The sequence below is a fragment of the Diadema antillarum genome, unplaced genomic scaffold, assembly GCF_040938485.1.
Source record: "Diadema antillarum isolate AM-2024a unplaced genomic scaffold, OU_Dant_1.0 seq00001100_RagTag, whole genome shotgun sequence".
Lineage (NCBI taxonomy): Eukaryota > Metazoa > Echinodermata > Echinoidea > Diadematoida > Diadematidae > Diadema > Diadema antillarum.
This window is the reverse complement of record NW_027271917.1, coordinates 126014-142734: the sequence shown is the minus strand read 5'-3', so window position 1 is coordinate 142734 and position 16721 is coordinate 126014. Positions and strand designations below refer to the sequence as shown.

The window sequence follows — 16721 nt, the reverse complement described above, 5'->3', positions numbered from 1 at the left end:
GTATATCCTTTATCTAAGTGAAACATATCGCCTTGCCATATCCCCCTCTCCCTCTAGTTAAAAGAAAATCATAAAAAATACAGTACGCAGAAAATATCAAAATTATATTACCAAAGCAACGGACATTTTAAACACTGTGTCAGATGATTAAACTGACAGTGAAAATGTCATAGTTTGTCTTTCAATAATTTATGTTTCATTTCTTGCGGATATTTACTGAGATGATGTGGACCTGTCGGAGAACTTTCGAAAATTAACATGGAAAATGGACTGAGAGACATTGTATATACATATATATATATATATATATATATATATATATATATATATATATATATTATTATTATTATTATTATTATTATCACTATTACTATTATTATGATTATTATTATTTTCATTATATCATACAGAAGAAAAAAGACAAGAAGAATACGGACAAGCACAGAAAGAATCAGAAATAGATCGCTAGATGAATAAAAGATTGTAATGACACCGAGAGGCACAGAGATAGACAGTACAAAAAGAGAGACGGATTGAAAGAAAAAAAAAATGAATGATAATGACTTATAAAAAAGAAAGACAACATGTTTCCTTGGCGGATGTGTGTTTGTAACAAAATGGCAGCGTTGGCAGCATGCCCTGCTTCGAGCGAATGCGATCATCAGAACGAATGTTGTAATGCTATATACCTTCACTTCAGTAAATTGTCTCTATACGATATATGGGGTCAGAATGCTATTATGGCTTACAACCATTGGGGTGGTGTTATGTATTTTTTTTTTGAAAGGGGGGGGGGGTAGAAAGATTATATTCTGCCAGAAAATCTTGGTGAAAGAAAACACCTGAGTCACGGCGCTAGGGTAAATTCCAAATGAATAGAGTGGCAATCATTAGAGATTATACGCCGATTATCTGGAGGCGTCTTTTATGGCTGATAGGACAGACTAGCAAGTTCAGCATAAAGCAATGGAAACTGGCCGTCTCATTCGGGTTATGATTCTGCGCTCGCAATGATCACTCATGCGTGTAAGGCAGGAATAATACGTATTACGTAATAGTTTAGAGCAAAGATAGTCCTTACAAGTATTTGAATACAAGAGCTATGGCATTTACTCGCTTTGATAAGATTTATTGACTTCTATGCCACGAATATGGGGTTGGTAGGGTGAATAAAAACCTTCAGATGCAGCCTACTGAAGCGCACCGATCCATTCACCATCACTGCGCACACATAATATTGCGTATACATGGCCCGCCCGTTGCGTATATGTTACGTGGAATAAGTATAACCGAAATCGTGCACATTCCTTGTCAATGACCACTCACACCTCTTGTCGGAACTGTGCACAGATTATCATAATTATATGGTCATTCCCAACTAGATGATTACCTACGCGATCACACACCGAAAGTGGGTTACAGAGTCGAAAATGTATTGCCCCCCCCCCCCATCCCGAAAATTGCATGTACAGTGAACGTACAATGTGACACCTTGAACTACTTCCTTCCAAGAACTCAAAAGTCAAACGTTAGGAATACATTACGTGCCAATGAAAATGGAAGCAAAGTCAGAGAGTGAAAAGAGAGGGAGGCAGGCAGGCAGATTGAAAAGACCCCACTACTAAACATACGGGAGATCTACTTACTGACACCAGCATATAATACAGCAGTCAATTATATCTCTACGAAACCAAACTGGTTGATGCAACGCTAACTTGTGTATGATCAACGAACACAAACACAGACATATACACACGAACACACACACATACACACTCACAATTATAAACACAAACGCACCCACATCCATCCACCTCCACACAAAAACAAATAACACAACCGAATAAGAATCTGCTTCACTTATCGGGAGGAAAGTGATGTGATGACAAAATGCTCTTTAGTACACGATAATCAGAACCCTTCATATTATCAGGGTAGACATGTGGAATAACACCTTGCAGAATTCATTTCCCGACTGCCAAGTTAACCAGGGTACGTTGATTGCCAGCGTGAATTTGCAAAAGAAGAAGAAGAAGAAGAAGAAGAAGGGGAAGATAAGAAATAATGATAATAACCGCCCATCTTATCTGTTTCTCAAAACGACAATTAAATCTTCTTCCTGTTTAGAGCGCACCCTGTCACTGCATTTTGTTATCTGCGAAAAGATAATAAAAATTGCAAATTGAGATTGACGGTCAAAGGTTATACCCGTCTTATCTTTTATGAGCGTGTGGTTACGCAACGCTTCAATATTTTAATATGATCACATGTACGTATGCTTATCGGCGGTACATTATCTGTGGCCAAAGCAAGACAGCCATTTGCAAAAGAAGACCGGTTATCGTCGTTGTGACCGCTGCATTCCTCGCGTAAAGCGGCGTATAATTTTGGCCTTTAATTTGGATGACGGCAGAAGATGAATAGAAAACATTCCCCCAACAGAAAGCTGCACTGGACGTTGACGTGTGAGTGGTCAGCGAAGCATGCTTGGCCCTGAATATGGCAGATAATAGCACATGCACACACAAACCCGCGCGAAAGGAGTTTTGTTAAACTTTTTGACACCTAATTAGTAATCCCACCAATGAGCGTTGACCAATTCATAGCCAGCAACAAGCTCTATTGCATAAATCATAAATTGGTGTACATGCGCACACATGTAGGCGGTTCTTCCAACACCGAGTGTGTGTGTGTGTGTGTGTATACGTTCGCCGCATACACACACCCGCGCTATGTGTATGAATATGCGGCAATACTCGCCGCTATATATGAGATTTTACGTTTAGTATGTGATTGAATGCACCTAAGTAATCGAGCGCATTTAGGATACGAGGAACCCCAGTCAGGACTTTTTTCTCGAAGATCGCGGATTTTGACAGAAAAACCTGGTTTCACCTTGGACGCCGCTTTTTCCCGTCCATGATGTCGCGGCGAAAGCAGGCGAAACCTCAGCACATCGGAAGCGAGAGGAACCCCCTAACTTCCATAGAAAACGGTAGGTAGAATAACTTTATCTGTTGTGTCAGGTAGTTCGTAGTAGCCACTTTGTGGCCCCGTGGTGTCTGTTTGTGTTTCTTACGGATTTCGGAGGGACATCCATGCCGCATCCTCCGGCGGGAAACATCCGCTCGAGCTCGGTAGTTCGGCCATGCTACATCACTCATCCTCTTTCAGTCCGTGTTTGAATTGTTTGTCCGCTCTTTTTCTCCATCTCATGTTTGAGTGAATTCACATATTTCACCTGTTCTGGTTTCTGTTCTGGACATTTAGCGAATGATAAAGATAAATTGTTACTGCCCGTCTACATCGACATTTGGGACTTAATGATTCAGCGAAATATTTTCCTTTGGCCAAAACGTCCATCAAGGGAGAATTAAGTGGCTGTGTGTTGCGAGCGGTGGTCGGACTGCAGCCCAGCACACTCGGCAACTCATGAACTCACCCTTCCGCACTCTCACTAGTCACTACAATTGTTATCGTCGAATGCGATTGAGATTCTCTATTTATCACAGCCACTGTCGTGCGAATGATTTTAGAGGCATCAAATCAAAGAAAGTTGTTTTCTCTAATCTCAATAACTACAAAAGTGAATTCAGGGGTTTCGTCACTTTCGTGGAGTTTTGTCTCTCTGGACACGAGCTGTCACAGTTTCACGTTTCAATATGCGATCAGTGAACACGAGTGCAACGCAGATTCGCATGTTGATGTAATGTTGTCTCGCTGTCAAACCGCCTTCCGGATGCCCGCACTTTGCAAGGGCTTTCACCCGGTGCATAGATGTAAGGAAACCGCTTGTAGCTTTATATTTCCCTTACTGCATGTGAACAAACATCAGAGAGTTAAAAAATAAAAAAAACCGGGGCAAGATATTTCTGCCACAAATGCATTTCACAGATGTTTCAGTTTAACAATTGGCCTGGTGGCAACAGATTATGACAATATTTTGACAAAGGAAGTTCAGTTCATTTTCACATGACCGTTTTGTTTTTCAGTCTTCCTCAAACAGTTGTCTGTTAATCTAGGTAAGAGAAGGAAAGGAGTGGGATAGAGATAGGAAAACATGGGTAGACTTGAAAGAGATATGATTTTGCTATTGTGTGGTAATGCTTCAGTAGTTAAGACCCAAATGAGACACAATTTGTATGTTGAGTTATTATTCTGCTATGAAAGGGTGAGGCCAGTTGAGAGTGAGCCAAGTCAAGTCAAGTCAAGTCAAGTCAAGAGTGAGCAGCGCTGATATAGAGCATATATCACCTCAAATTTATTGGCTCTAAATACAGTTTTTTAATGTTTGTATGACTTCCCCCCCCCCCCAAGGAAGATTGCTATTACTTTCACTGTAGTTTTACAAGTTCAAATGATGTAGTTAGTACAAACTGTATCAAGAGAAGGAGGCGTGGAATACTGCTTGTGTGACGAAGACTGATGTATGTAGGCATAACAGGAGAAGCAAAGAAATTATATTTCCACTTTCTTATTGTTTGGATTGTTCTCTGCAATGAAAATTGGATGAAAGTGTATCATGGACCGTGATTGTTAGGCACTTGAATTCGCTGCTTATTGCTGGTAGTATCCAAAAACTCATGTCCAGATGTGCAATTACATATAGCTGTACCTGTATGCAAAAATATCAAGTCATTAATGAACTCAAAAAATTGTGTGTCCTACACATTGTAGGTTATCTTGTTCTGATTTTAGAGGTTGGTTAGGTGTTTTCACAATAGATGATGCTAAATATTTTAAGGACAATCAGTGACAAGATGGATAAAGCTATCAGTTAAAATGTCAAACACAGAGAATTGATAAGTGCTCTGTTAAAACACGTGATCAAAAGTTTAATTTTTGTACTGCATTGGATGGTTGCAACTGTGCGAAACATTTGTCAGTGCTGTAAGGTTTTGGCAGCTGGCTAACCTTTATTGCTGAATTACTTCAAATTCACAGATTTTTAAAATCTTTTTAGACCTTCCATTATATTTGGATTTGCATGTACCTGATTACAGGTGTTGATATGTGTTCACTTCTTACTATTGCTACAGAAAAATTAAATGTAGATCTAAATGTTCAGCAACAAGCTCAACAGAGAGAGGGTTACATGTCTTAATGGGAAATGTCTATCTGATATATGTAATGATTTATTGCAACAGTAGAATTCTTCTTCTTCTTCTTCTCTATAGAATTATGTTAGAATGTAGTACTTTAGAAAGGCAAACTTTTAGAGCTGGATTGGTTTTCCTTTTTTAAAGAAAAAAATTACAATAAAATTTGGTTTTCTGCTCATCGGGTGTTTTTCAGATGTAAAATGCTGTAATTCTTTCGATGAAGTAGAAATTGCATTGAACGTATTCTTGTTTGTGTATTACTAAATTCACTTGATAAGAACTTGTATAATCAGTTTTTGTGTAGTGCCATTTAGGTGTGCAGTTTTGTATACAAAGATTGTCCAGATAGAGGCAGCAATGGAAATATGATTGGTCAAAGCAAATTGTTCAACACTGAGCATTTCTTAATCATTTTTAAAAGAAGTTTGAGGAAAATGCAGAGAAGAAATACAAGATTTCTCTATTTTAGATAAGAAAAGATTGAGATAGCATCTACAGTACATGCATACAGTATGTATCAGTTCCAGTGCAGCAGAAATTGTAAGAACATACACGATAGATCCCATCCTTTTTTTTTTCTTTCCCTCAATCTTATGAGCTCAAAAACATGCTTCTTCCCCTCTTTCCCCTGTTTTTGCCTGTTTATAGATTTCATTTTTGCTTTGTACTTTGCACAAAATGCTGTGCTGTTGCCAATTTTTTTGGGTGCATTACAATGAATGGCCTTGTCATTTCTGCCTGTTTCAGTCTACTTAGAGGGAAAGTAGTACCTCCGATGAAACACTTGCTTTTGATGATAGCCTACCTGTTGTGCTGTAGTTCAAGTTCAGATGTCAGATTGACTCCTATCTGATGTGATACAAAGACAGGTGCATAGACAGTGTGCTAATCTTTCTAAAAGAGAGGCAATGCAGTGATTTGTTTTCTTTGTCTTTGTTATATCTAGTTAATCCTGTGCTGTTATTTTAGTCTAAAAGAATGTTGCATTCTTTGAGGTGAAAAAAAAATTGAGAAAACAAACAAACAAGCAGTTGTATGTGTGAGAGCCAAGATATTGAAGCTGCAAATTGATCACAATAGTCAGAAGTTATAACCATTTGAATTTTGGTGCATTTAACCTAAATTGGTGTTTTGTTGACTTCAAAATAATGGCTTGAAATAAATAATTCTTAGTCATTTAATCATTAACCCCACTGAGATGTTTATACTTTAAAGATTCATAACTCCTTGGTGTTGGTAGTACAGATATTTTCTTTGTACAACATTCTTTGTATAAGGATAACACTCTTTAAATTGCTATATGCTGGAGGAATTATGAATCCTGCTTTTAGAAACAATTATTGTGTCATCATAGCAGGTCTATTGTTGCATTAGGGCAGTACATGCCATTACTGTCATTAGCTAACAGACAGTGAGGTACATGTAATCAGGAAAATTCCCAATATTTTGACTAATCTTTTTCTGTTTTAAAAAATGTTTTAGATCCTTGAAGTTATTCTACTGTTTTCTTTTCATTTCATCATTTCATGGAATTTTGGGAAGTACAAATCTGTACAGCCAAAGATTTTAAGAATTTGCCCAATGAGTGAAAATCAATGAAATTATAAATTGTGCAATATATATGAAGCATTAAAAAATTGATGTATTTATCGTACCTTTCTGCTTTTTCTTTCCCCTGAAAAGTGTTAATATGCAATAAATTTTCAAGGTGTGACAAGACATATATTGATCTGTAAAGTGATAACTTTTTTTACAAATGGTTTTTGTGCCAGGTCAATTTTAGATCACTTTAATGTGTGTAATTTTGCAGATGAAAGCATGTTTTTCAATAAGAATATATGTCTTTTCAATAAGAATGCCTTTCCCTAAAAAAAAAATCAACAACATATGCTCTAGTTTTTTATCATTCTAGTTCAGTGTAGAGTGAACTTCACACACTTTAAAAGATACCTCTGTGTAATCATTCTTTATAGTATGGTCATGCAAGATTGGGGCGATGGGTAAATGGCCAATAACAAACAAATTGCCCTGGCATTCTGTACTACCAGTACTTGCCTTTGTGTGAGTTTTTGGTTGCCCCAGACTTGTTCTCAAGTAGATTTGTCATGCTGTAGGCCTTCGTGCAAGATTTATTGGGAAATTAACTCCAGGTTTTAAGAACTGCAGCTTTAAAGGTTAAGTCTAACATAGTCTTGTACATATACTCTACATGTACAATACATGTAAGTGCAAGCCCCATGTTTTTGGTCCATGTTATGGACCTAGACATTGACTTCTTAACTGAACATAGTTCTTATATTCCTGCAGAACTGTTAATTATTGCTCCAAAATGTGCACATATGCATAGGAAATGTGTGAAATAAGGCTGTAATAACATTATTTCAGTCGCGTAAAGACAAAAATGTAAAGTAATCTTGAATAGCCAAAAAGGTTCGCTGGAAGTCCGCAATCCCTGAGCTTACCTTAATCTGGTTGCTATGTAATTGTTCATAATCGATTATCAATAATCCATCCACAAATCGAACTTGGCAATATCCATCGATTTTCCGCGCTAGAGTGAATCGCATGCAGCTCGTTGGAAAATATGATTGCAAGGGCATGATCGATCATCATGCAGAATCCAATCTTCCTACAGTGTTAAATGGGAAGGCTCGTCTGGAATTAAAGTTGTGTACCATAATCAAAATTATTCTACTCTTCCAATCTCAAAATACTCCAAAACAACTCATTATCCTGGCAAATCTTGTCAGCCTGACAAGTTTCCAAATGGTGGAAGATGAATTTTGGATGTTATGGACTATGGATGCTCAATTTTTCCCATATTGTTTTGTGTTAAATTTTTTTTTTGTTGTTTTGTTTTGTTTTCATAGGTTAACCCAGCATGTTTTAGTAATATTACCTTGCTTGGCAAGTGTTTTTACTTTTCATTTGCTCAAAGATAATATTTGTAATTTGGAGTCTGCAGATTGAACTATGATATTATCACCCTCAGAAGTTTAAAGAAAAATTCCATGTGCATGTAAATTATTTTCAGTGCCACTGTCTTTACATTTGATCACTCAAGTGAAATACTCTAGGATTTTTTTAATTAAAGCTCTTCGAAACTATTCCCTAAAATATATATTTTTTAGATTAATGCCATTGTATTGGGAGTTTCTTCTCTGTCTGCTAAATATGTAATTCTTTGGAGTGGCCATCATGTTCTTTTTTAATTGTAACAGAGTCTCTGAGTTTATGTCCCCGCAACCTTTCATTATGCCATGCACAGAACAAAATTCTAGCTCTTTGATGATAGAGAGTTACGGTAGCTTGATGCGATCTCATTTGAATTAAAGATTGATGAAATAGTTCAACAATACAGCACACAAATTGATACAAATCTGTAGCTTCCACCTGTGCACAATCAAAGTTGAAGCACAGGCACAACTTGGCTGTTATTATCTTTTGTCCACCTATCTCCTACACAGATATCAATTTTCAGTGTTTTCGATGCTAATAAAACAGCATCAAATAGTGCAAAATCTCAGCGGGAGACCTCTTGTGTATTATGGGTGATGCGTCATGTATGAATTTTTAAACAGTAAATATGTGCTCTTCATGTGTGTGAGCAATTCCTCCAATAACTTGAGCTGAGAAGCAAGTCAGTTTTTATCAAGGATGAATTGTATTCAATATTTATTATTATTGCTCATCCCACCTTGCACAATGCATCCTAAACAGGCTGAATAATTAATGCAATACTTAATTTTTCAGGGGATGAATACGTAATTTGACAGGGTTGCTATTTCAGTTTTAAAATTGATGACAATCGTGTGCACGCCAAGGATAGAGATTCATTGCACTCCAGCAATGCATTGAGCTTTGAAAATCATTATGGGAAAGATCCAGAAGATACTCTGCATAATTTATAAATGCTAGAAATTAATATTTCAATTTCAGATGTATGAAACCATTTTGTCTGCTGGAGGAAAGAATGGATGCTTGCACACTTGCACCAAGGCTAAAATTCAATTATCAACAAAATTCATATCGGGAGATGAGTTGGACATTGAGGGATGGCCTCATTTGGGACGGGAGCGCCGATGCTGAATTTGTAAAATCCATTTTCTTTCGGGCTTGCAAATGATAAATCTTTCCGTCTGGGACAGGTGTGGAAACCGAATTCATTGTTGACACCTCCTAATTTCATTTCAATTCATTTCTTTTGATTTTCCGAGGGGGTTGGGGAGGGGGAGGTTAAGGAAGGATGGAGGTTGCCTTGCAGGCCATTTGCCAGAGAAGAGGACTTTGTGCTATTTAACTTGGGTACAGGTGTTAAGCCCACTTTTTCTGTTTTACTTTTTTTTTTTCCATTCAAGTAATCAGCTGAAAGATACTATCTTCTCAGTAAAGAAAGGAAAGAAAAACTTCATCATCGCTGTGTATCTGCGATAAGAATTTCCATGGCTGTCATCCTTTGAAATGTCGTAAGATGAAATGAGCAGGGAGGCAGCCTTTCGGGGCTCTCCTCCGAGGCAGACGGGCAAAATCAGTGTGGCGTGAATCTCGTAGAGTAAACCGTGGAAACGCTATATCGACATTGTTTGTGATACGAGTATCATATTCATAATCAAATATCTACAAGCCATCTCTATGCTTGGGTTGTGGGACGGTATGCACAAATGATTTAGTAACACAATTCACACAATTATACGGCAGGAAAGGGAGAAGGAAAAGAAAGAAGAAAAGTGAGGAAAAAATAGCCTTAAAATATCATTGGTGGTAAGGTATAGATGCTCTTTTTTTGCTCTCCTCCTCTCTCTCGTCTAGTAGTCAAATTACCTAGTAGAGCACAGCTGCTCACTAGCTATTTACATTGGAGGGAGGGCTCACACAGTTGCGCCCGTGTCGCATTCCCGGGCTTGATAAACACAGAGATTGAAGCTTGATACGAATTCATAATCATTGCGCCAACTTTGTATTGTGTGGGTCCTTTGTGTCTGCGAAGTCAAAAGGTCTACCAAGGTGAAATATGAGATAACGGTAATGTAACTTAAGTCTTTCTTCTCCTCAAAACCATTTTGAGAAACTCTTGCATTTTGAATAAACAAGAAATTTTCTCCCTGCGATTTGATGACATATCCAGCTAGGCCATGAGATTTTTGCGCCAAATGTTGTTAGTACTCCACCTCTTGAAAGGTGAAGACAATATACCATGTAGTGTAGACTGCTAGAAATGGTTAAGTGAAAATACATTGGGGCTCATGTGAAGGGTTGACTGTGTTACAGTTTACATCTGGTTCTTCATTTGCAAGATGGTGGGCAGACATACAGTAATAAGAATCGGTGGCATGATCAGATAAAGCTCCAGCAGCTGACGGAATTTGGTTAAAATATTGTGTGCATAAAACTCTGAATTAGTGGCATGAATTCTGCAAACATGTCAATTGTAACAGTCTGTGGCACTTTCACCGGTAGGTAGGTGCTAATTATGTGTCAGTGTGCATGTATTGAACATGTTGGCCATGGACACGTTCACATTGCGAGAATGGTTTAACCTCACCACACCTTCCAGTGACTCTACTTTTTTTCCCTATCCTGCATATTGCGACACCATTAATTCATCTGACATTAATTGACTACACTTACTGTGGCGGTTGCCTAGGTATGACACAAAATCCCTCATGCCAGTTATCAATGACCCGGCTGTAAAATGACTGGGTTCCCCCCTTCCCTCTCCCCTGGCTCCATCTGCCGCCTTTATATGTCGAGATGGTGCCATAAAACTCATCTTGTGCCTATTCTCAAACAAAGATGATGCATCTATGGCCATTTGTAGCAAGTGAGGAGTAAACAGCTCGGATATTCCCATTAAAGTGAGAAACCGGCCAAGGGAGAGGCGTAGAAGACCGGAGGTAAGCACCGAATGAGGAAGAGTACTCACAAATAAGAAACAGAGCTGAAATTTTCTAGCGTCATAAAAGACTGGACACACTTCTCGTGTGTGCCACAAAATCCATCACTGACAACGTACAAATCAAAATATCAAACAAGTGCATTTCTTTCTGATGAGACCAAGATTTAGGGGAGCATGACTTTCCCCCTTTTTTCCTACTTTTCTCTTTTGTTGTTGTTGTTTTCTCTCCGTCCATCTCCCTCCCTCTCCATCTCTCTCCCTCTCTCTTGTCTCTTTCCTTCCCAGCTCTCTCAGATTCTGTTGAACTTTTACGAGCCGATCTCCTCGGCTGGCTAGCTGGTGGGCATCACCCTCTGATTGCCACGTGCGTAACGCCGATCATGAACGCCCATTAAAACTGGAGGGAAGAGAGGTATAGAGACAGACACAGGGAGAGAAAAGAGGAGAGAGATACATGGACAGGGGAGAGGGACACGGGGAAGAAGCGGACCAATATTCAGCGGCATACATCATGTCTTATCGTCGCCGGTGCACTCCCCTGTTTGTTCAGATTGAAGGGCTGAATCTGTGCAGCCCCCCTTCACCCCCCCCCCCCCCTCTCTCTTTGCTAAGGGCCCAAAGATTGATAAGATAGATTAAAAAAAAAGAATAAGGGGATGCTCTTAAACCGTCTGGACACTCTGCTGTTTGATCTGCCCATATTTCTCCCTCTTTCTCCTTATGAACTATCTGACCCATTTGGATCATTACTTCAGGAGAGCCCTGGTACATTGCATGATTGATTCCATTCTCAAGTGTACTTGTAGAACAAGCAATATCTCCAATCTCCTCATCAGCCTCAGTTTCATTTAATCTTGTTAATGTATCTTCAAATTAAGTCATTATTTAAATGCCAATATTCTGATTCAAAAGAGTGTAATTGGGGTTTTTGCATTTTTTTTTGTCATGAATTTACCTAAAAAGCTCAGAAATACATGTTAAAAAAACAACAACAACTAGTCATTGCACTGAGAAATTATGCACGTTTTTATGTTTAGAGTGCATTTACTAACGTGGAATGATAAAGTGTAAAAAGAACAGGAGATATTTTGGTTTCTCAGCTTTATCAGCTCAATAAATTCATAAAAACAATAATAAAAAATGAGAGTCAAGAATGATTTAATCGGTACTTGATGTATCTTTTGCAAATGAGCATAAAGCATCTTTCTCACGATAACTTAAGAGTATTTGATATTAATGAAGAAACTCACTCACTACAATTCAATATATTCTGGTATTCCCTACAAACTACAGTATGATTTGTAGTTTTTAATCATAAGGCATGTCCTGATGAATGTTGAATGCACCAAGAAAAAAAAAACCCTCAGTGTTTTCAGCATCCAAAAAATGAATAGCAGGAGATGCAAATTTGCTATTGCTTCTTTTCCCTTTGCCTTGAAGCAGTCAGCCTAAACAAAAATGAGAATGGAGGGTAGACCAAGATACCTTTTTTTCGGCTGAGAGGTAAAATGTAACCACACCTGTAATGATTGTCATCATGCCTCTCTGAAGTATTCAAGTTCCTGCTCACAGAGAATTTATCGAGTAAAACCTTTCAGGAGGTCATTTTGGCCGAAGCAACCCTCAAAATTTCCATTTAAAACTTTCATGCGAGGATGATGATGAGCAAAATACAACGTCATTGTGAGGACCGTAGTGCATCCTAAGTCTATATTTCTATACAAGGCAAGGAACAATTTGCTGAAACTTCAGCTTGTCTGAATATATCTTCAGAATTAGGAAACCTCAAGATGCCATTGTTACAAATATTATTCTTATTTCAAGGTGATTTTACAACAAGGTTTATATAATGAAAATTTATGTCAACATGTTGCAATGTCTGTACATTTGTCGTGATTATTTCAGAGCTTGCCATTCTAGTAGTTAATTTCATGTGGATTAGGTTGCTCTTGTTTTGACAAGTTTCCTCCTGTGTCCTGTGTTGCTACTACCCACAATCCTTTGCAGGCGAGGTCTGTGACCAGGAAGTTGTTAGATTCATGAAGTGTTTTGTGCTTGGGGGACAAAAAATGTTCCTATCACTATCTCTCTATGCCCTTTAGACTCTCCTCCTCCTCCTCCTCCTCCCCTCCCCTCTTTGACATTCTCTGGAACTGAATAACTGTCAAGAAGTAACTGATGAGAAGTGGAAAAAGTGAGAGTGAAGGAGAAAAAGAGAAAGAATTGTTGAAAAGGGAGGGGGTAAGGAGTATTTTGAAGATAAGAGTTGGACAGGGGGGATAGCTAGAAAGCTTTTGTGATCTGGGTGTGGAATATTTTTCGTATCACTCCCCAAGAATCCGACAAGATTGGCAGGCCTGTTGCCGTGCAAATCTCTCATAACAACCACCGATTACTGCCCTTGCCTATCACCACAAGTCGAGAATTCCGAAGAAAAATAAAATCTACTCTGCGCGGATCAGGGCAGTGTATCTGTCAAATGAAAATTGCCCCGTGGGGGCTTCATATTCGATATTTTGGCAAGAATTTAACTTTAATTTTGGGAGATATTTCAACACAACAAAGGAAAACAAACATGTGTATTGTGAGAGCAAATCTAGAAATTCCATCCATCTCCAGCAAAGTGCAGATCAATGCAGCTGCATTTGTCGAAAAATGGAGGCATTGTCCCGCTTGTTGTCCATAATCAAAATTCCTGATAAATCGGCGTAATGTCCCTCAGCCGTCATTAAGTGGCCAGAGCAAGATTTGTTGTGCCAGTGATGTCGTGTGGACTTTGCAAGATTTCCAGCTTTTGTTATCATTTTCCTGATTAATCTTTCTACGGTTGCTGTGTTTTTTTTCCCCCCAGTATACATTGAACCTGCTCAACTAGAATTTCTAACTGCTCTCCTTCTACTACTCATGCAAAACATGGACAGTGAACACTTTTATGTACCAACTACTCCTCCCCTCTTAACCGTGTCAGTCCTATGGACAGTGTATTTATGTACAATGTCAAGAGCGTTTTATGATAATGGACCTTGAAGGGTTAATTAAGTAGGCCTACCTGTATTTTAATTCTACTACTTTGGCAAGAAGTAAAATACCAAGCTGTCTATACACACCACATGAAAATGCTTTTAAGGATTTTTAATAATCAAACAGAATTGCTGCTAATGCAAAGATAACTAAATGCACAATGATTTGTTATCACTAGTTTGGAGGTAGATGTGATCTACCTCCTTTTTACATTTTTGTTAAAAATACCTGTAGCACATTTGATTCATGTGAATATTTGACATCTTGATGTACAAATGTAAGTGCAAATTAATGTGACTTGAAACAAACTTGCTCCGTCTACTTATTGCTTTCATTTTTATGCAACTTTAGTAGCAGTATAAGTGTATGTTTTCTTGTTACACCAACATACTGGCCATTGAATATTCACAGTGTGTGCTGTTCTTGAATAACATTTGTGTAAGGTCTAAATTATAATACAATGTAATTGTAGCATGTTGAAGAACTTTAAAAAAATATGAAGGCACTATCCTTTGTGAACACATTGTACACACTCGAAATGAAGATGTTGATTATTTAGAATTCAGACTGTACATAATGAAACAGAAAAAGAAATACTTAGTGTTGACGAAATCTCTCCCCTTCCCCCACTAATAAATCTTGCTCACAATCTGATTATTATGAACAAATCCATTATCGAATGTCGTTGTATTCTTTGGTGTTTCTCTCAGCCCACCCTAAGATTGGAGAATAACGTAAACCGTGCAATGCTAACATTGCTCAGTCCAAACCTTACACAGAATAGCATGGTTGGGATTAGGGGGCTTAGGGCCCACTTAAATCCCAGATAATTGTATGGATTTTATGACACAGTTTTTGAATTGTAATTGACATGCGCCAGAGCCAGTTGCGGCTGTAGCTTTCACACCTGTTGCTACTGTCAGCGCCTTCCCGCCTCGGCAGAATCCGAATTAAAATCCCATTTGTCATCCCTTGGTTTCTTTGGAGAAGGAAGGGAAAATTTGCTGTTGTCAAAACAGCCATCCCCTCCAGTGTGTATACAGAAATCATGAGTATTTGGCAAGAAATATGCCCAGCAGGATAAAATGCCAGGTAAAATTTTCCTCCCCTGGAATTATTCTTTGTTCCCATCTAGCACTGTGTATTATTTCTACTTTTCTGTTGCACTAGCACCATGCTCTACTTACTGTGAGTATAAACACTAGAAAGATTGTATTGTAAGCTGCACTTGTAGTTAATGCTTAAAAGCATTACATCACTTTATCTGCACTAATTGGTGCTAAAATCATCACTCGTAATGATGCTGATGCTTGCTTCTGTGCAGCTTGGAAGTGACTCACTGATATTTCACCATTTTACGTGGTTTAGAGGAAATGATGGTTGGCAATTAATGCTTTTTCATTCATTTGCTAGACTGCTCCTCATCTATGCATGTAGGGTCCTATGCTCTGCTAATGTTAGGTCATCAACAGTTTTTGATGAATTCCATTTTGGTAAAGTTTCTTGGACAAATTTCACTTCAAAATGAAAATAATTTGCTCTTGTGTTAAATTAATTTGGTGGTCACTTGTGCAGTGTTAAAGAATTGTAAGATGTCCCTGAATTTATCAGTTGCTGGTTACGGTACCGGGTACTGTAATTCACCAAGTAGAGGTGCAGCAAAGATGCCCGCATTTGATATTACCCGTAAATGAACTACAGAACTACTTGGCTTTGATGAACTAAAACTACCAAGAATTTTGACACAGATGTATGTTGATGGTATGTATGCATTATATGTATAAACATTGTTTTACAGTATGTGTTCATGTTTGCTGTCATTTTGTAAATTGTCTTTTTCTTGGTGATCATGATATGTTCCTTGCACAGAACTACATAGGATGGTGTGATATCCAGTATATTATGTCAAATCCGGTTTTTAAGTTGTTATCACTTCTTACTCTTGACTTTGCTGCAACTATCTAAGAGTCTCATGCAGATAGAGTGCAGACAGGATGACAGGTTCTACTTTATTTTGTCCACCTAAACAGCCCCGGTTAGGTTCTCTTTAGAAATGTCATAATGGTTGTTTTGCTCGTGTAAGCACATGTTGGATAGTGCAAAGAAGGATCATACTTAATGACAGTTGAGTCTGTTTCTCATATTCCGTCGGGGCGAAACTGCTACGCCACACTTGCCTAAGCGATCTTAATTGAATCAACATCCCCATTCACTTCATATTTCCCCGTGTTTGCATCATTTTTTCTGTCGTGGGTAATTTGTCACTGCGAGCGCCAACCCTGGCAATAAGAAAGGGGCAAATTACAGTCGGAGCGCCTCGCATTCCTCTGCGATCTTGACCAGGAGTAAAGGACTAGTTGGAGAATTGTAATTAACTTCTAATCAAATGCGATTCAGCTCGGCTACCATAAAATAATTTAAATAACCCTGAATCCAGATGATTACATAATCATCCATCATCAGTATTACTTCATATTTGATGATATTGTCATATTGTGTGTTGAAAACAAGAGGGGGGGGGGGCGAGGTGTAGGTTTACGGCGAGGGGAGTAATTGAAATTGCTCCTCACCCCGGTATACAACTGTCAAAATGGAGTTTGATTAATCTGGCTGTCAAAGGTCAAAAGGTCATGGGTAATATTTCCAGCAGTAGAGTACATTCGTTTTGCTCTGCCCAACATCTGCTGCACTTGTTTGATTAC

General features: G+C 38.4%; 1 protein-coding gene across 1 annotated transcript in view; it reads left to right on the top strand.

The window, feature by feature from the left end:
• Window positions 1-2823: 2823 nt before the first annotated feature.
• The window catches only part of LOC139743659 (sal-like protein 1), a 75015-nt gene continuing 61117 nt past the window's right edge, over window positions 2824-16721 (top strand). Inside the window, exon 1 of the mRNA XM_071654122.1 lies at window positions 2824-2995. Coding sequence (XP_071510223.1) covers window positions 2920-2995 — 76 coding nt within the window. The 5' untranslated portion in view covers window positions 2824-2919. The remainder of the gene's footprint in view (window positions 2996-16721) is intronic.